Genomic DNA, 21,320 nt, shown 5'->3' on the forward strand with positions numbered 1-21,320 from the left:
AGTCACTATGTTTACATGCACATAGAGAGAATCGAATTTCTGCCGTTGCTCGACTGAAATCGAAGTTCAAAATGCCATGTATACACCTTAATTCGGCTGAAATTGAACCGAACTTGATTTCTCGGAATCGAGCTACACGACCTAGTTTATGCGATTTCTGCCGAGCTACTTTATGCATGTATACCCTATCGAGCTACTTGTCGAGCTACTTCCGGAAGTGACGAGTGACGAGACCACAAGCGGGAAACACAACAGCCTCGGTCGGCATGACAACGAATCATGACAACGGCATGAATCTTTTCTTTTTGTGGCATTGTTTGCACTGTTAAAATTTAGCTCACTTACTGTATCACCAAATACATCTGTACAGCTGTTGCATAGCTGTGAATTGTGTACATAAACAAGTCATTGTGTATATAATATATATATATATATATATATATATATATATATATATATATATATATATATATATATGTCCAAGATCTGAAGAATGTCAATAAAAACAAAACAGTTGAACTTTTTGTGTGTTTATTAAGACACAAGTTAAATTGTAAGCAAAAAAAAAAGTTTTTGTAAGCAAAAAATGGACTTTAGAAAAATATTATTGTGCAAAATAAGTTGTCTTACAAAACAGTGGTCTGCGCCGGACAGTTTGTAGCCATACAGTCTGTTAGAGCAAGCCTAACAGCTTGAGCACGGAACTGGCCTAGTGTTGCCAGATTGGGGGTTTTAAGTGCATTTTAGCGGATTTGAACATGTTTTGGGCTGGAAAACGTCAGCAGTATCTGGCAACACTATAACTCTTCTTCATGACGACAACCGGAAGTATACCAACACGATGGGGCGTGTAGCGCCACGTGTGGCTCGGGTGCACAATGCACCTTGCACAATAGCCCGATTTCACTTGTGCATGTAGGATTGGATTTCTCTGGCACCCCTGCTGGGACCCTTTGCTCGATTACCAACAGCAGCTCGATTTGGACGTGCATGTAAACGTAGTCAGTGTGAGAGAAGTGGCTCCTCACACTGAGGGTCTAACTGCTACAGTTAGACACACACACGCTAGTGTATTAGAATGAGTATGTTAATAAAAACCCAATTTACTGTGTGTGTGTGTGTGTGTGTGTGTGTGTGTGTGTGAGAGAAATATTAGGTGCTGAGAGGGGTTCAGTCTCTGTTTCATATCTCTCTCTCGCGTGTGTGTAAGGTGTACACCTGAAATAGCTCAGCCAGGTGCGCAGAGACCACAGAAAGCTCCAGTCCCTGAGGACCAGCTGACACGACTCAGCTCTTTCCACTCCTTCTCACACACACACACACGGTGTAAGATAAATGAAACACACTCACCCAGAAATTGTTTTTGAAGTACGCAGTCTCCATTTTGAGGCTTTTCTACAGAGATCTGTGGAAGAAAAGCATATCAGAGCTCAGCGATCATCAAAACCACAATATATTTATATAAAACACCGATTCTGTTCAGGGTGAAGATCCACTGCAGTGTTTAATCCAGCTCAGGGACACGACCATGGAACATCCACACCACCACAAACCCCAACACAACACGCACTGCTGCAACATCACACCAATTAAAATAGACCTTTTAATAGCATTTGTGTCTTTTTTTTTTTTTTTATAAAGATAAATAGTCCTAGTTACCAAAAATGCAAAAAAGTGTTGCTTGGATGTTAAAGTGCCTTATTGTTTTGGATCTTTATAACAAATTTTTTACAGAATAATTTTCTTTTACAGAATAACTGTTGTTTAACAACGTTGCACTGTGGTAAGAAAACACATTTGGCTTGTGTGTATATTTATATGTGACAAACTCCAGGAAATAAAAATAAAATCTGTGTACGCTGGTACGAAATCATCACTCACAAATACAAGAAAAGGAAAATCAGCAGCCGTCTTCTCCTTGTGTTTCCGGTTGAGAGTACGTAGTGCGCGAGTTTGCTGCCTCTTCTCCCCGGTGTTTTTCTTTTTTTTTTTGTTTCTTTAACTGTGCTTCTGATTTTTTGGCAATGTATTATCCTTTTTTTCTTCTCTTTTTGGTTAATTTCGGACTTTTCTTGCTTGGTTTGACACCGGCTTGCAATCACCTGTTGCTAACCCGCCTGCGAGCCCCCGCTTTCTTTCCACCCGCTTGACTTCAGCAGTGGTGAGCGAGTTTCCACCTTTCACCACGCTGTTGTCTGTTTTATGTGCTGGTTAGTCAAATTGCTTCCCTGCACTGTACTCTGGGTGGAACCGCTGGGGTTTTGGCTACGTTTATGAGCGGTGTTAGGCTAAGGTGGCTTTGCACCTTACATTGGACTGCGACTGTCCATCTGTTTTTGGATCGTGACTGTGGGTCTGGGTGTTGGTTTTGTGGCCTGGCTTTTACCCATGTTTTACACCTACTCGCCAGAGGAATTAAAAAGCCTTAGTGCGCGGCACCGCTTGGATTCCGCGGCATTTAAACTGTGCCGCTCTATTGGAATCGCGTGCCGCCCTCGGTATATTCACCAGTCTCCGCGCTCTCCGACTGCTCATTATGCTTAGGAGTCTTCCGTACCCATCATATGGACTCACAATCGGATTGCCAAGGTCAACAAGAACGCTCATGGAGTTAATCACGGTGTTCTTCGCTCACTTGGGAAACTGCAAGGTTCTGCTGTCTCTGGATTATCACCTGTGTTTCCTGCGAAGATTGGCCTTTTAAACTCCCGCTCAATCACCAACAAAACGTCACTCATTAATGACCTGATTATCCAAAAGACCCTGGACATACTTCTGCTGGTGGAAACATGGCAACAGGCTGAGGACTATTTACATTTAAATACATGTCTTCACCATCTGGATAGACATTTTTCGAAGCCCCGTCTCACAGGGAAGGGTGGAGGTCTAGCTGCAGTCTTCAGATGTGGTTTGAAACTTAGAGATTGTTTTTCATGATGTTACATCCTGTGAATATCTGGCTTTGAAAACCTCCACTCCCACACCGATGTTGCTGCTCTTAATCTATCGACCTCCCAAATCATCACCATCTCTTTTTCTGTCTGAACTGAATGAACTGCTAACTGTAGCCTCATCTGTCTGTCCCGCCGTCATTCTTCTGGGTGACTTTAAGGGTGTATTCAGACCAGGATAGTTCGATAGTTCACTTGCTTTGGTCCGAACCAAATGTTTTTTTTTATTTTTTCATTTTGGTGCGGTGCGCTTTCACACCGTACATTTTAGTAAGCGGACCAAAATCTGTCAACAAAGCCACGCGCCCTGAGGTCGTTCAGCTATTGGTCAGAGACGACACGCGCACAAAGCGTTAAGTTCAAAAGTAGTCACGGAGGATAGCGCTGATGAGCGCACATCATGTGACAGTTCTGGCTCTTCACGCAAGTCGCTAGTACCGCCACTTTCTGAAAGAATGTCCCTGATTTTAATGTAGGTCTGATGGAGTTTCTTCACTTTTAGCCGACATTGTTCTGGGGAGCGCTTGAACCCCTTCTCCTTCATTTTCTCATTGAATACAGCAAACACGTCGGCATTTTTGTGTGTTCTCCCCAAAAGCTCAGATATGTAGACATCTACCCATATATCCACAAGGGTACGTGTTTCTTCCTCAGCCCACGTTTGCCCCCTACTCATTTTTTGTACTCTAGTCTAGCCTACCACTGGTCTGAATGACTGAATGACTGTTGTAAGGTTCCCTTGACAACCGAAACAGTGTTTGCGCTTTGCGGTGGAGTGTCAAGACTCTGTTTCCCATAATGCCCGACAAACGACGGAAGCTCCCGAGGTACAAAAAAAGCAAAATCGTCGGATTAGGTCCGGTCTGCTTTCACACCTCCAAAAGGTCCGCACCAGGGTTCCTTTGGTCCGGACCGAGTCCGACCTTGCAGCTCGGTCTCGGTCCGCTTGTTTGGTCCGGACCAGAGTTTGGTGGTTTGTATTCAGACCAACCCAAAAGGTCTGGACCAAGGGAAATTTGGTTCGTTTGGTCCGGACCAAACAACGTAGGTGTGAATACACCCTAATATTCATGTTGACATTAGTTGCTCCCTTACTGATGAGCTCTTGACTGTCTTTGAATGTTTTGGTTTAACTCAGCATGTTGACTTTCCCACACATAATCCTGGTCATATACTTGACTTGCTTTGCTCTACTGGTACAAAAATTGTATCTGTATCGGGTTCTGATGGAGGTTTTACTGACCACAAGTTGATTGAGTGTTGTCTCAGTGTGCCTTCTTCTAAACTTCCTCTGCGTTCTACTGTCTCTTTCCGTAATCTTTCTTCTATTGATGTGCATTCTTTCTCTGCCTCTCTCCTTTCTTCTTTTTGTAAATTTGCTGAGGTTTCCTCTCCTGATGATACAGTTGCTATCTACGATAATACTATATCTAACACACAACACTTTCGCTCCTCTTAAAACTAGACAGGTCTCTGCGAATCGCGCCTCTCCTTGGTTCACCTCTGAGCTTAGGGTCATGAAGGCCAAGGGAAGGCGGCTAGAGCGCCTTTATAAGAAAACTGGCCTTACTATTCATCTTTCACTCTTCTCTGAACACATCACAAAGTATAAGGATGCTCTTAATGCTGCTCGATCCTCCTACTATGCTAATATCATTAAGAGTGGCAATCATAAACCCAAAACTCTGTTTAATACAATAAATAAACTTCTTCAGCCTCCTTCTTCAACCACTCCCAGTTCCCCTGCTCAGTGTCAGGCTTTTTTGGATTTTTTCAATGATAAAATTGCCAGTATTTACCAATACTTTCATTCTGAAATAAGGTATTAGGCAGAGACCCGTCCACCCGTAAATTTGACGGGCGATTGCCGATTTCAACGGGCAAGTATACACACAGACGGATACTGAAACGGACGATAATGCCGAAAATTTTCGCACATGAATACTCCCACATGTCATCCGATAAATCCAGTTATGTTCCGCCCACACACGGACTGGCCATCGGGAGTAGCGGGAGTTTTCCCAGTGGGCCGGTGGTTCAGCGTGGGCCGGCGGAGAAAAAAAAAAAAAACAGTTGCGCGCTGGCCTTTAATATGATAAGCAATGTTAACAGTTTCTTTAACAAACTGTTAACATTGCTTATCATATTAAAGGCCAGCGCGCAACTGTAATAAGCAATGTTAACAGTTTGTTAAAGAAACTGTTAACATTGCTTATCATATTAAAGGCCAGCGCGCAACTGTTTTTTTTTTTTTTTCTCCGCTGGCCCACACTGAACCACCGGCCCACTGGGAAAACTCCCGCTACTCCCGATGGCCAGTCCGTGTGTGGTTCCGCCATCATTTACAAATCGTAAGAAACACAGTTTAATACGAAAAATACTGAAAACTTGAAATGAAAAATCAGAATATTTCATCGCTTCCGCCATTTTGGCCCGCACTGAATCTTGTAACATGCGGACTGAATAAATCGCGAATTCTGATTGGTCGAAAATTGCCAAACACCCTGCGTTGTAGTTTCCTCTTTCTTGGCGGGAGAACCGCATTTTTTTTTGCTGACTCACTCTTCTGGATCAAGATGAATCCCAACAAACGCCCCAAATTGAATGTGACAAAAACTGATTCGTTTTTCCACAAAAAGACAGAAAAGGTATGTGTGATACATTGATTAACAAGGGGGGTTCATTGGGGTATGGTAAAATAGAATACTGTTGGTTTTTTTTTTTATTAAATACTGTAACTAGATCAAAAGATTATATACAATTCATTGTTGTTTATTTTCTTTTCACTTTTGTTACCAAATCAAACACCATACATACATCTGATACATTCAGGAGTGAAACTGAAAAAAATACAAAGTAAAAATATGCAATATTTCTGATCAAAAATTACACGCCATTTCACCCTGAAAATGTCCTAGAATGCAGGAAATGAAGTCTAAATTTCAAAAATTTTCTGGGGGGGCATGCCCCCAGACCCCCCTAGAGGGACTTCGCGCCTGCGGCGCTCGTCTTCGCACCTGCGGCGCTTATCAGGATTATATAAAATATTATTTTTGACTGGTAAATTTCTTTTTCTGCCTAATACCCTATTCTGAAATTCATTCTTCTGTCCCGCTAGTAGCTCTTCCTCATAAAGCTGACTGCCGTCTCTCTGCTTTCTCTCCTGTTGATTCTTCTAAAGTATCGGAAATTATGACTAAGTCCTCCTCATGTTTGTTGGACCCTGCACCCACTGCACTTCTTAAATCCTGTGTATCTGCGATCTCCCCTTATATTGCTCATTTGATTAATCAGTGTTTTGCTTTAGGCACTGTTCCCATCTCCCTCAAAATTGCTTCAGTTACACCAATACTAAAGAAACCTGGTCTAGATTCTCTTTCACTGTCCAATTACAGACCCATTTCAAATCTCCCTTTTCTAGCTAAAGTAATGGAGCGAGTTGTAGCCTCTCAGCTTCATACTTTCCTTGCTCATAATGATCTCTACGAACCCTTTCAGTCAGGCTTTCGCAATATGCATAGCACTGAATCTGCCCTCTTAAAGGAACAGTCCACCGTACTTCCATAATGAAATATGCTCTTATCTGAATTGAGACGAGCTGCTCCGTACCTCTCCGAGCTTTGCGCGACCTCCCAGTCAGTCAGACGCGCTGTCACTCCTGTTAGCAATGTAGCTAGGCTCAGCATGGCCAATGGTATTTTTTGGGGCTGTAGTTAGATGCGACCAAACTCTTCCGCGTTTTTCCTGTTTACATAGGTTTATATGACCAGTGACATGAAACAAGTTCAGTTACACAAATTGAAACGTGGCGATTTTCTATGCTATGGAAAGTCCGCACTATAATGACAGGCGTACTAACACCTTCTGCGCGCTTCGGCAGCGCATTGATACGGAGCTCAGACATCAATGCGCTGTCGAAGCGCACAGAAGGTGTTAGTACGCCTGTCATTATAGTGCACACTTTCCATAGCATAGAAAATCGCCACGTTTCAATTTGTGTAACTGAACTTGTTTCATGTCACTGATCATATAAACCTATGTAAACAGGAAAAATGCAGAAGAGTTTGGTCGCATCTAACTACAGCCCCAAAAAATACCATTGGCCATGCTGAGCCTAGCTACATTGCTAACAGGAGTGACAGCGCGTCTGACTGACTGGGAGGTCGCGCAAAGCTCGGAGAGGTACGGAGCAGCTCGTCTCAATTCAGATAAGAGCATATTTCATTATGGAAGTACGGTGGACTGTTCCTTTAAGAGTTGTTAATGACCTCCTGCTCTCAACTGATGCTGGTTATCTCAAATGTCCTTGTTCTCTTGGACCTCACAGCTGCCTTTGACACCGTACATCATGAGAGACTCATTTCCAGACTATCTTCTTTTGGTATTACTGGCTTAGCTTTATCCTGGTTTCAGTCATATCTAGCAAACAGGCAACAGTTTATTTCTATTGGTGTTCATAAATCATCCACTGCTACTGTTGCTCAAGGTGTGCCTCAGGGTTCCGTCCTTGGTCCCCTTCTTTTTATATTATATGTTTCTCCTATAGGCCAGATTATTCGTAACCATGGCCTTAACTTTCATTGTTATGCTGATGATATTCAAATCTACATCACTATCACCCCTTCCATAGCCTCTGTTCAGCTGCTAAGGACTTGCATCACTGACCTTAAGCAATGGCTGCATAAGAACTGCCTTAAACTTAATGCTGGCAAAACGGAGGTTCTATTAGTAGGTACCAAAAGACAGGTTCAGAATTTCTCCTGTTTTACTATTGATGTAGATGGTGTGTCTATTCATCCTTCCCAAGTTATAAAAAACCTTGGAGTTCTCTTTGACTCCACCCTTACGTTTGAACCCCATCTTAAACTAATTACTAAGAATGCTTTCTTTCACCTCCGCAATATTGCACGTCTCCGCCCTTTTCTCTTGGAAACTGATGCCAATATGTTGGTCAATGTGTTTATTTTTTCTCGCCTTGACTATTGCAATTCTCTCTTTTATGGTCTCCCTGCCACATTGCTCAATCACCTGCAGTACATCCAAAACTCAGCAGCTAGAGTCCTCACACTCACCAAGCGCACTGCTCACATCACTCCTGTTTTACAGCAACTGCACTGGTTGCCAGTTGTCTCTCGGATCAAATACAAAATCTTGCTTTTAACCTATAAATTTCTTCATGGTTTCGCTCCTTCCTATCTCTGTGAGCTAATTCATCTGTACTGTCCCTCCCGCTCCCTCAGATCTTCTGTCTGTGGACTTCTGACTGTTCCACGTTTTAAACTGACATCTATGGCTGGCAGATCATTCAGTGTTGCTGCTCCTAAACTTTGGAACTCGTTACCACAATCAATTCGTGACTGTTCCACTCTCTCTTCCTTCAAAGCTCACTTGAAAACTTCTCTTTACCTCACACTACTCTTCCTAGTTTTTTTTTTGGTGGTAACTCTTTTGTAAAGCGTCCTTGGGTTTGTGAAAGGCGATATATAAATTCAACTTATTATTATTATCATTATTATTATTCTCCCCAATAAATTTACAGCTGAGCCAATTGAAGGTGAACAAGTGTCTCAAACTGTCTGTCTCCCTCCGTCTGTCTGTCTGGGTGTCTCTCTCTCTGTCTATCCGTCAGTCTGTCTGTCTGCAGAGTCTCCCCCCCCCCATCTGTCTGGGTGTCTCTCTCTGTCTGTCTGCCCAGGTCTCTCTCTCTCTCTCATTCTCCCTCTCTGTCTGTCCATGCAGGTCTCTCCCGCTCTCCCTGTCCATCCGTCTGTCTGGGTCTCTCTCCCTCTCTCACACTCACTCTCTGTCTGTCCGTCCGTGTCTCTCTCTCTCTCTGTGTCTGGGTCCCTCTCTCTCCCTGACCATCCGGGTCGGTTTCTCTCTCTCTCCGTCCATCCGTCCGTCCCCTTGGGTCTCTCTCTGTGTGCCTGTCCGTCCGTGTCTCTCTTTCTCTCTGTCCGTCTGTCCTCCTCTCCCCCTCTCTATCCATCCATCCGGGTCTCTCTCACGCACTCTCTCTGTCAGTCTGTCTGACTCTCTGTCTATCTGTCTACGTGTGTCTCTCTCTGTGTGTCTGTCTCTCTCTCTCTGTCTAGGTGTGTCTCTCTCTCTGTGTGTGTGTGTCCCCATCTGTCTGTCCAGGTCTCTTTCTCTCTAGGTGTGTGTCTCTCTCTCTCTCTGTGTGTGTGTTTCCCCATTTGTCTGTCCAGGTCTCTCTCTCTCTCTCTCTCTCTGTGTGTCTGTCTCTCTCTCTCTTGCTCGCTCTCGCTCTCTCTCTGACTCTCTGTCCGGGTCTCCCTCCCTTTCTCTGTGTCTCTTTCTGTCTGTCTCTCCTTCTCTGTAAACTGGAAAAAGTGTAACGTGGGCTGGAGGAGAGGAAACCATAAATATCACAGTAACGTCTTGTCTCGTCTTCATCCGCTTATCCGGGGCCGGGTCACGGAGGCAGCAGTCTGAGCATGGAAGCCCAAACTTCCCTTTCCCCAGACACCTCGGCCAGCTCCTCGGGAAGAACACTGAGGCGTTCCCAGGCCAGCCGAGAGACATAGTCCCTCCAGCGCGTCCTGGGTCTTCCCCGGGGCCTCCTCCCAGGGGGACATGCCTGGAACACCTCCCCAGGGAGGCGTCTAGGAGGCATCCGAAAGAGATGCCCGAGCCACCTCAGCTGATTCCTCTCAATGTGGAGGAGCAGCGGCTCTACTCCGAGCTCCTCCCGAGTGACTGTGCTTCTCACCCTAAGGGAGCGCCCAGCCACCCTGCGAAGGAAACTCATTTCGGCCGCTTGTATCCGCGATCTTGTTCTTTCGGTCATTACCCAAAGCTCATGACCATAGATGAGAGTCGGAACGTAGATCGACCGGTAAATCGAGAGCTTCGCCTTTTGGCTCAGCTCCTTCACCACGATGGACCGGTAAAGTGACCGCATCACTGTGGAGACTGCACCGATCCGCCTGTCGACTTCACGCTCCATCCTTCCCTCACTCGTGAACAAGATCCCGAGATACTTAAACTCCTCCACTTGAGGCAGGACTTCTCCACCAACCTGGAGAGGGCAAACCACCCTTTTCCAGTCGAGAACTATGGCCTTGGACTTGGAGGTGCCGATCCTCATCCCAGCCGCTTCACACTCTGCTGCAAACCGCCCCAGTGCATGTTGAAGGTCCTGGTTTGAAGAAGCCAACAGGACATCATCCGCAAAAAGCAGAGATGAAATCCTGTGGTTCCCAAACAGGATTCCTTCCGGCCCCTGGCTGCGCCTAGAAATTCTGTCCATAAAAATTATGAACAGAACCGGTGACAAAGGGCAGCCCTGCCGGAGTCCAACATGCACTGGGAACAGGTCTGACTTACTGCCGGCAATGCGAACCAGACTCCTGCTCTGTTCGTACAGGGACTGGACAGCCCTTAGCAAAGAGCCCCGAACCCCATACTCCCGAAGCACCCCTCACAGAATACCACGAGGGACACGGTCAAACGCCTTCTCCAGATCCACAAAGCACATGCGGACTGGTTGGGCAAACTCCCATGAACCCTCGAGCACCCTATGAAGGGTATAGAGCTGGTTCAGTGTTCTGCGACCAGGACGAAAACCGCATTGTTCCTCCTGAACCCGAGGTTCGACTATTGGTCGAATTCTCCTCTCCAGTACCCTGGAGTAAACCTTCCCTGGGAGGCTGAGAAGTGTGATTCCCCTATAATTGGAGCACACTCTCTGGTCCCCTTTCTTAAAAAGAGGGACCACCACCCCAGAGGCACTGTCCCCGACCGCCACACGATGTTGCAGAGGCATGTCAGCCAAGACAGCCCCACAACATCCAGAGACTTGAGATACTCAGGGCGGATCTCATCCACCCCCGGTGCCTTGCCACCGAGGAGTTTGCAAACCACCTCAGTGACTTCGGCTTGGGTAATGGACGAGTCCACCTCTGAGTCCTCAGCCTCCTCAATGGAAGACATGACGGTGGGATTGAGGAGATCCTCAAAGTATTCCTTCCACCACCCGACAAGGTCCCCAGTCGAGGTCAACAGCTCCCCACCCGCACTGTAAACAGTGTTGGCAGAGTACTGCTTCCCCCTCCTGAGGCACCGGACGGTTTGCCAGAATTTCTTCGAGGCCGACCGATAGTCCTTCTCCATAGCCTCCCCGAACTCCTCCCAGTTCCGAGTTTTTGCCTCCGCAACTGCCCGAGCTGCGGCACGCCTGGCCTGCCGATACCGGTCAGCTGCCTCAGGAGTCCCGGAGGTCAACATGGCCCGATAGGACTCCTTCAGCTTGACGGCATCCCTTACTTCCAGTGTCCACCACCAGGTTCGGGGATTGCCGCCACGACAGGCACCGGAGACCTTGCGGCCACAGCTCCGAACAGCTGCATCTACAATGGAGATAGAGAACATGGTCCACTCAGACTCAATGTCCCCCGCCTCCCTCGGAAGCTGGGAGAAGCTCTCCCGGCGGTGGGAGTTAAAGACCTCCCCGACAGAGTGCTTGGCCAGACGTTCCCAGCAGACCCTCACCATACGTTTGGGCCTGCCAGGTCTGTCCGGCTTCCTCCTCTGCCAGCGGATCCAACTCACCACCAGGTGGTGATCAGTTGACAGCTCAGCCCCTCTCTTCACCCGAGTGTCCAAGACATAGGGCCGGAGATCAGATGAAACGACAACAAAGTCGATCATTGACCTCCGACCTAAGGTGTCCTGGTGCCACATGCACTTATGGACACCCCTATGCTCGAACATGGTGTTCGTTATGGACAAACCGTGACTAGCACAGAAGTCCAATAACAAAACACCACTTGGGTTCAGATCGGGGAGGCTGTTCCTCCCAACCACGCCCCTCCAGGTGTCACTGTCGTCGCCCACATGAGCATTGAAGTCCCCCAGTAGAACAATGGAGTCCCCAGTCTGAGCACCTCTCAGTACCTCTCCCAGGGACTCCAAGAAGGCCGGATACTCTATACTGCTATTCGGCCCGTAGGCACAAACAGCAAGAGCCCTCTCCCCAATCCGAAGGCGCAGAGAGGCAACCCTCTTGTTCACTGGGGTAAACTCCAACACATGGTAGCTGAGCTGGGGAGCTATAAGAAAGCCTATACCAGCCCGCCGCCGCTCACCATGGGAGACTCCAGAAAAGTGGAGAGCCCAGCCCCTCTCAAGGAGCTGGGTTCCAGACCCCAAGCTATGCGTGGAGGTGAGCCTGACTATCTCTAGCTGGTACCTCTCAACCTCCTGCACAAGCTCAGGCTCTTTCCCCCCCAGCGAAGTGACATTCCATGTCCCAACAGCTAGCCACAGTGTTCGGGGATCAGGTCGTCGAGGCCCCTGCCTTCGACTGCCGCCCAATCCACACTGCACCGGCCCCCTACGGCTACCTCTGTGGGTGGTAAACCCACAGGAGGTCGGGCCCCATGGCTCTACAGTGCGCACATTTCACTCGCATTTGCAAGCGAATTTTTCGGCATGCGAACAACGAAAAAAAAAACCAACAACAACAAAAAAAAAAAAAACCGCGCATTCGTGCGAGGGCTTCTTGCGGCCGACAATTTAGGAAAGCACTGAGCACAGACACGACGAGTTTAACATTTTAGAATGTATCAAACGTTAAACTGTAAAGTATGTAAATCCAGCGCTGGATAGCCTGCCTAATATAGTGTAACGAGTAACGGCCTGTATTGTTGTAAGTGTGTGTGTTCAGTGTCAGGGTTCCTACAGATATTTTATGTTGAATTTACTACCTTTTTACTACCTTGACAATTTTTTTTTACTACCACAGCGACAATTTGGATTTGGACATTTTCTCACAATTTAACAAGGTAATCTTTGAGTGTATATGTGTTAGTCCAAGTGAATGTGCTACATATAAGTTAGTGACAACTCTACCCAAAGAGTTGGATTGATGAGACAAGATAGAAAGAAAATCTGAACGTACTGGTAGTGTAACTCTTTCCCTTTGGACGCATAATAGAACCTCCCATTGCTAGGGCTACACATGGAGTAATGCATATTTGCATAAAAGAAAACAAACTTCCACATATAAGTTATAATTTTATTGAACTGTGAAACTGTGGCCCATAACCTCTTAACGGGTACACAGATTTGCACTAAACCTTGTGTGTCAACACTTCACATTAGGTACAAGATCTGATTACATTTTGTCGGCCAACACTTTCAAGATGGCCAACCTTTTGTTTGTGGAATAATCTTTTGAACAGGTGAACAGATTTGCACAAAAAATCTTATGTGCTTAGGTACATCAACTCATTACATTTAAATCAGGTCAAATGGCAAACACGAACCCACACACACAAAGCGCACCAGGCGCATGCACACATGGGTGCACACACACATGACAAAGAGAAGACACACACCCTAAAGATACAAAACACACATAACCCAAGCCCTATTTTGGCAGTCTCTCAACACATTGCCAAGTTTGCTTAAGATAGTCATTTGCACCAGTCCCGTAGTCATGAAGGCCCATGGGCAGAGTCAACACCTTCCTCCCAGAGATCAGTGTTTTAGAGGGTTAATCTTAATCACTTGAACAGTTCAACAGATTTGCTCATCACATTTTGGATGCCTCAAATGGTGCGCACACAACGCACCAGGCGCGCGCGCGCACACAACGCACCAGGCGCGCGCGCGCACACAACGCACCAGGCGCGCGCGCGCACACAACGCACCAGGCGCGCGCGCGCACACAACGCACCAGGCGCGCGCGCGCACACAACGCACCAGGCGCGCGCGCGCACACAACGCACCAGGCGCGCGCGCGCACACAACGCACCAGGCGCGCGCGCGCACACAACGCACCAGGCGCGCGCGCGCACACAACGCACCAGGCGCGCGCGCACACAAAACGCATTACATGTGCCTCAGTTGTTTGACCTTTTCTTCGATCAACTTTTCAATGAACGCCTCTCGCCGATTGCCATCTACCGCCTTTAGCCAGTCTTTAAAATCAGGTTCCTCCAGCCAGAGGTCTGAAAATTTGCATTTCCGCATTGTTTAATTCTCGTGCAGATGTCGCCAGTCGGGTTAACAGATAGATTCGACTAGAGCCGTATAAACAAAGTCAGTCTCGTACTAAACAATCTCTGGTATAAATTTATACTGGATTCGACCGTTATTGGAATTCAATGCGCATGCGCCACCAACTCCTCACTGCGGTCCTCCTCGATACATAAAAATAAATTCGCCCAAATGTAGTAATTTATGGATATTATAGCATGCAGGTTAATTAAACGAATTAGAAAACACATAGGCCTAGTTGGATGGGGGTCAAAAAAATTTACTACCATGTCAGATTACGTTTACTACCTTTTACTACTTTTTACTGGCCATAATTTAGCCTATTTTAATTAACCACCTTTTACTACCTTTTAAAACCCCGCGGGAACCCTGAGTGTTGTGTACGTGCGTGTGCGCGCGTGCGTGTTCTGCCTGCGCCTTGCTCCCTGTCTGTATTTGAGTGCATTGCCTCTGTCTTGCACTGCGGTGGTTCCCACGGTAGCCGGGGGTGTGGGGGTGTGAGAGTGAAAAAGTTAAATTTTTTTGCCGTTCTGCCATGCTAGTGCGTTTTACCGGGACATGAGATTTCAGCATTTTTATTCTTCTCGGTCTGTAGCTTGAATAAGTTTAGGCTACTGAATAACACTTTCAGTTAAAGTTGAGTCTGGTGCTTTTGTGCTGACACTACAATAGCCTATCACCACAAATATCCCCCGTAACATTTCCCGTTTTCTACTCATCTTTCTGTGATTGCCCCTCTTTCCCACGGTTGTATGTTGTGGGTGTGGCATTAGGTGGGAAAAGTGCTTTTAAGGGATTCATCAGATCATTCAACTGAGATAACGGGAGCTGGTTCGGACCGAGCTGAGAAATATATTCGCTATGCAGAGAATAACGGTGTTTTTTTAAAAGCAATGATGGTGGAAACAAGAATAAAAGAATGGACGAGGAAGAAAGTGTAGTGAAGAAAGCTAGAACGACGGGAGAAGGTGCGGGAAAATTATATAATGAGATTTAAAGCACACACCCCAGTGCAAACATTTAGATGGAACAACACAGCAGAAAAACAAATATACAGTATATACAAATGGTGCAGGTCACAAAGAATATATACAACTGGGCGTGTTGAGTTGCAGATGTTAATTGCACATTAGTTATAGAAACTCAGTTCAGCTACAAAACTCAGGATATTGCACTGTATTTGGTATTGCATTGTATTGGGTATGGATGTAAAAGTGTAGAAATATAAATATAAAATATACAAAAGCTATAAAAACTAAAAAGTTGCTCTGTGAGGTTGCACTGTAATAAGTATTGCACTGTATCAAGTAAGTGTGAGAATATTGTCCTTTTAGGTCCTTGTAGGTGCATTGTTGCACCTGCCAGAAGTGGCATCAGTCAGTGCATGTAATTAGCCTTTTTCACATTACGTCACTTGCAGAACCACCTCACATCCATTTTCAGCCTTTTGAAAGGAAGAAGAGGCGGCATGCTAATCTGCTGGCTAACAAGTAGCAACCATAGAAAGTCAGTAAACTTCCTTTCCAAAACAAGGCAGATAGGTGACTGGAATGGTCGCTAACAATACATAAATGATAAACAACAATGCACAATATTATTATCAATCTTATCTGTGAATGACACAGTTGTGTTAACATATGTTGCCGCCGTATACCTCTTCTTCCATTCAAAAGGCTGAAAACGGATATGAGTTCCCCTGCAAGTGATGTAATGTGAAAAAGGCTCATTGTTCAAGGTGGTTATGGCCTGTGGGGAAAAAACTGTTTTTGAGTCTGTTGGTCCTTGCTTTGATGCACCTGTAACGCCTGCCTGAGGGCAGCAAGTCAAAGAACTCAGAGCCAGGGTGGGAGCTGTCCTTGATGATGTTGTTAGCTCTGCTGAGCTCTGCTCTCTGTTTAGCTACTGTTTGTTCATTCATTCAGTTGTTCGTTATTCATTTGTTTGTTCATTCATTCATTCTCAATTGAATTTTGCGTTTTATGTGTTGGTGTGTCTAAGGTTTGCGCTGCAATAAACCTTTAAAATGAAAACCTACTTGTGCTTGTGCCCCCATTTTTTTCCCTGTGCTCCTAAAATTTTTGACTTAGGAACATGTGTGCTCCTTTGGGAAAAAAAAAAAAAAAAAAAAAAGTGTACAGCCCTGTCGGGCCCACGTCACCGCTTCGGGCTGAGCCCGGCCGGGCCCCGTGGGCAAAGGCCCAGCCACCAAGCGCTCGCATATGAGCCCCAACCCCGGGCTTGGCTCCAGGGTGGGGCCCCGGCTGCGCCATACCGGGCGACGTCACGGTCCTTGATTGATTATTCTCTGTAAGGGTTTTGGTGAACTGCTTTTGGTCTGGCCTGTCACCTAGGACCTGTCTGCCTTGGGAGACCCTAACAGGGGCGTAATGCCCCCGACAACATAGCTCCTAGGATCATTCAAGCACACAAACCCCTCCACCACAATAAGGTGGCAGTTCTAGGAGGGGTATCACAGTAACACCAATAATAATGACCACCACTAATAATAATAATAATAATAATAATAATAAAAAAATGTGCATGAAGCAGAGTAGCGCCCCGTCATATCTGTCTAACAGAGCGGAGCAGCAGGATGTAAGCAGATCTGTGTAACGCCTGCAGCGCAGAACAAAGCCGAGCTGAAGTACAGAGTAAAGAGGAACGGGCCGGGCAATCGGGCGGAAACTTTTACTCCCACTGAGGTCAGGACGAGTGAGGGTGATGAAAAGGCACCTCTAACAGGATAAAAATATCAGACTGTGAGGGGACAGAAAGACAGCAGCAAACTCAGGAGAGAGAGACAGGGACACTGCAGTGCATTATGGGTAATCTCCACCCCGCTAATACACACTGCAATGCATTATGGGTAATCTCCACACACACACGCTAATACACTGCAGTGCATTATGGGCAGGGCAGGAATTTCACGAGGGCCATGGCCCTCGTGCCCTCTCAATTTGGCCTTGTGCCCTTGGAAAAAAATATCTGCCGTAAGGCCACAGTGGCCTTGATGCCCTGCGGTTTTGCGGGGTTTTTTTTAGTCTGCCTCGTGACTGCCAATAGGCTTTAACATCACCTGCGTCTATTGAGAAAAAAAAAAAACGTCTTTTGATGACATTCTGGATTCTTACTGGGCAACTCATCAGTGGTGGATCGGACTCGAGACTGGCATGAACTGCTCCGACGTGCTATAATGACACCAATCTATCACCAGCCAACCAGGAGACTTAATCAAACGCATCCCCCGCCCACTTGTGTCTGCGTCTGAGACGTTGAAATTTTCACAGAAGGAGGGAAGAAGTTGACTGAGGTAAGACTGTGAGATAAATTAACGAACGAATAAGATAGGAATTTGAACATATAGGGCTCAAGTTTGTTACCATTAAATAAGCATTGCTTGTATAGTAACATTATGTCATTACAACGTTGACCCATTTTTAACGTGCCGAGTACCAACTGTAGCCAGTCACAAATGCTAATTAGCTTGCTGTCAAGTTTTTTCTTTGTCAAGCTTTAAGCGTAAGGTCATGGATGTTATTACTGCTTGTTCCTGCCGTAATATGATACGTGATATGTGCTGTTGTCTGTTCATAGCCACTTTTTTAATCTATGCAGTTAGCATTGTTTTGTTACTAGTATTGTATGTTTCTTTTTGCTGTTTAACCGAAGTGTAACTGCTGCCATCTTAACGAGATCACCATCGCAAGAGATTTTCTCTCATTGTTTTTGGTGTCATTACAACATTAACATTTACTTTTATTCATTTTCATATACATTCTAGTATATGTTCCATTTACAGTCAAACATTTTGATGTACTCCAGGCTAGGGATGTTAACCGATGACCGATGGTTGACCGAATGAACATCAACCGGTTAATTTTTTTTTTTGGTTGTCGGTTAAAAAAAAAAAAAAAAAAATTTTGAAGCTGCCGATTTTGGAGCGGAGAACCTGGAATTCTGTGTTGTAAACGCTTGGGGCATGCCATGCGGTGTAAGGACAACAGCTGACAAATCAGAAACACCCATTCAGTCATGTCCCGCCCTCCCGCCCCAGTTGAAGACAGCTGCCACTCGGCGAAAGAAAAAAGTGTAGACAGGCTTTTTAGCTTACAAATTACTATTCTGCTTTTTTTTTTTAGGGGGGGCGTTGGAGTGTCTGAATAATTTCATCAGAGTAAATTCTGTATTAAAATTACTAAATAAGCAAATGCCGTTACAGTCCATGAAACATAGGAAGTATGAGAAGAAAACAGTAAATCAGAAAGCTGCGCACATTTTCGCGGAAGCTGCGCAAATGTGCGCAGCTTTCTGATTTACTGTTTTCTTCTCATACTTCCTATGTTTCATGGACTGTAACGGCATTTGCTTATTTAGTAATTTTAATACAGAATTTACTCTGATGAAATTATTCAGACACTCCAACGCCCCCCCCAAAAAAAATCAGATCTGCACGATTCAGCCGTGAAAAAGGCGGCATCCGCCAAAAGGTGCGCCGTTTGCATCCCAGTTTAAACTCATAAGTTAACCGACTTATGAGGCTCGGTGGTTGGTCAAGATTTTTTTTTTTAGTTTTCGCCGTCCCTACTCCAGGCTCAATTTTGATTAATCAAAAATCTGCGTAGTAGTACAGTCTGAAGATGCTCTTGCATATTCGGTATCAATCGAACAAAATTTATGGGAGGATATAGGTTTAATAAGTTTTACAATTTTTGAAGTGAGTGATGGATTGATAAGTTTAGATGTGTTCAATATTTTCTTATCTTCAGACATAAGTGTAGGAGATGTTTCTTTACCTACTTGATAGTTTCGACTGAGACTCCAATCTTCCTCAGAAGAGTCATTAGTCCTTAAATTAAATTCATTATAGACACGAACTTAAAATCATTGTTTTATTTTATGGCCTTGGTACCCTGGCTTTTGGCCTTCATGCCCTCAAAAAATTGACAGCACAAAAGGCCAAGTGGCCTCGCCCCTAAAATGACGAAATTCCAGGCCTGATTATGGGTAAATCTCCACACCCACCCGCTAATATACACTGCAGTGCATTATAGGTAACCTCCACACCCACCCGCTAATATACACTGCAGTGCATTATGGGTAACCTCCACACCCACCCGCTAATATGCACTGCAGTGCATTATGGGTAACCTCCACACCCACCCGCTAATATGCACTGCAGTGCATTATGGGTAACCTCCACACCCACCCGCTAATATGCACTGCAGTGCATTATGGGTAACCTCCACACCCACCCGCTAATATGCACTGCAGTGCATTATGGGTAACCTCCACACCCACCCGCTAATATGCACTGCAGTGCATTATGGGTAACCTCCACACCCACCCCGCTAATATACACTGCAGTGCATTATGGGTAACCTCCACTCCCCCCCCCGCCAATATGCACTGCAGTGCATTATGGGTAACCTCCACTCCCACCCGCTAATATACACTGCAGTGCATTATGGGTAACCTCCACACCCACCCACCCGCTAATATACACTGCAGTGCATTATGGGTAACCTCCACACCCACCCACCCGCTAATATACACTGCAGTGCATTATGGGTAACCTCCACACCCACCCCCGCGCTAATATACACTGCAGTGCATTATGGGTAACCTCCACACCCACCCACCCGCTAATATACACTGCAGTGCATTATGGGTAACCTCCACACCCACTCGCTAATATACACTGCAGTGCATTATGGGTAACCTCCACACCCACTCGCTAATATACACTGCAGTGCATTATGGGTAACCTCCACACCCACTCGCTAATATACACTGCAGTGCATTATGGGTAACCTCCACACCCACTCGCTAATATACACTGCAGTGCATTATGGGTAACCTCCACACCCACTCGCTAATATACACTGCAGTGCATTGTGGGTAATCTCCATACACACCCACTAATATACTGCAGTGCACTGTGGGTATTCTCCACACACCCTTACTGGACTCTACTATACACCACAGTGCATTATGGGTAATCCATATTGATTGCCATTGTTTTGGTTGCCATGTTACTGTCACTATGGTTACACACAAGGCTTTTTTTACTGAGCATGAATTCTGACTTCATACAGTAGCAGAGAGATTCGTCCTTGTGCTGAGGATTTAATACTGCTGTTCAACAGGAGAGGACCACAGGGGGATCACACACACACCTCGCTCTCTAATTCTCTCTTTGTGCCTTTCCCTCTCCCCATCTCCGTCTAGCCACATCCCGTCTCTCCTGCGCAGTCTCTCTCCCTCTCTGCATGTCTGTCTATCTCTCTCTCTACCTCTCACTCTGCTCATCTTTCTCCCTGTCCCCTTCACTCCAGATCCTTCTCTCTCTATCACATTAACTCTGTGCTGGTGTCTGTAGAGATCGGGATCTTGGTTGGTTCCTTCAGATAACTTCACAGAGCTCCAGTGAACACGGCTGTGTGACAGCGGTACCCTGCTCAATAACACCACTACGTTTTATTCAATTTTCAACAAACGTTGTTTACTGAAACAGACAGTGCTGCTCTACTCCTGATGAAATATTCACCATGATGTTCTGATGCCCTTTCAGATCGCTCACTCTCTCAATCTCAACATGTGGCGTAACTCAGACGTCCTGTAGGACGATACGAAGGTGTTCCTGAGAGATTCGGCCACGCCCACATAACGCTCAGATCACTGAGGATCAGCCAAGAGTTCCTAAATTACAGTCAAACACACACCAGGGTTCATCTCCATCTGGAGAACAAAAAGCCTCAACGTCTTCTGCTGACAACCAAAATAAAATTACAATTTAAAAAAAAAAAAAAAAAAAATATATATATATATATATATATATATATATATATATATATATATATATATATATATATATATATATATAAAAAATATATATATATAAAATATATATATAAATAATATATATATATATATATATATATATATATATATATATATATATATATATATATATAAAAAAAATTATTTCAGGAAGCACAAAGACGAAAAAAAAAAACCTCTCTCAACATCAGTTTCTTTCCCTCCAGCCATCCCTCTCCACATTTCCCTCTGATGAGTCTCTCCCCCCCCATGTTTCTCTCTACAACTCCCTCCTGCTGCCTCTCTACCAGTCTCTCTCCCTCCCTCTTCTACCATGTTTCTCTCTACATCTCTCACCTGCTGTCTCCCTCTCTCAATTCTCTCTACCCGTCTCTCTCTTCCCATCTTTCTCTCTACATCTTCCTCCTGCTGTCTCTCTCAACATCTCCCCTCCCTCTCTCTCTCTCTCTCTCTCTGCCCCATGTTTCTTTCTACAACTCCCTCTTGCAGTCTCCCTGTCCC

At 45.5% G+C, this 21,320-nt stretch overlaps 1 protein-coding gene across 3 annotated transcripts in view; it reads right to left on the reverse strand.

Moving 5' to 3' along the window:
• fcho1 (FCH and mu domain containing endocytic adaptor 1) overlaps window positions 1–21,320 on the reverse strand; it is a 112,963-nt gene that overhangs the window by 63,691 nt on the left and 27,952 nt on the right. For 2 of the 3 annotated variants that reach the window (XM_060932533.1, XM_060932531.1), the window contains exon 2: window positions 1,351–1,405. In XM_060932533.1, the coding sequence (XP_060788516.1) occupies window positions 1,351–1,383 (33 nt within the window). In that variant the 5' untranslated portion in view covers window positions 1,384–1,405. Of the gene's footprint in view, window positions 1–1,350; window positions 1,406–1,881; window positions 1,901–21,320 lie in introns of those variants that run through there. The other variant, XM_060932532.1, reaches the window with a different exon arrangement.

The sequence above is a fragment of the Neoarius graeffei genome, chromosome 10 (genome assembly GCF_027579695.1).
Source record: "Neoarius graeffei isolate fNeoGra1 chromosome 10, fNeoGra1.pri, whole genome shotgun sequence".
In the NCBI taxonomy this organism is placed as follows: Eukaryota; Metazoa; Chordata; class Actinopteri; order Siluriformes; family Ariidae; genus Neoarius; species Neoarius graeffei.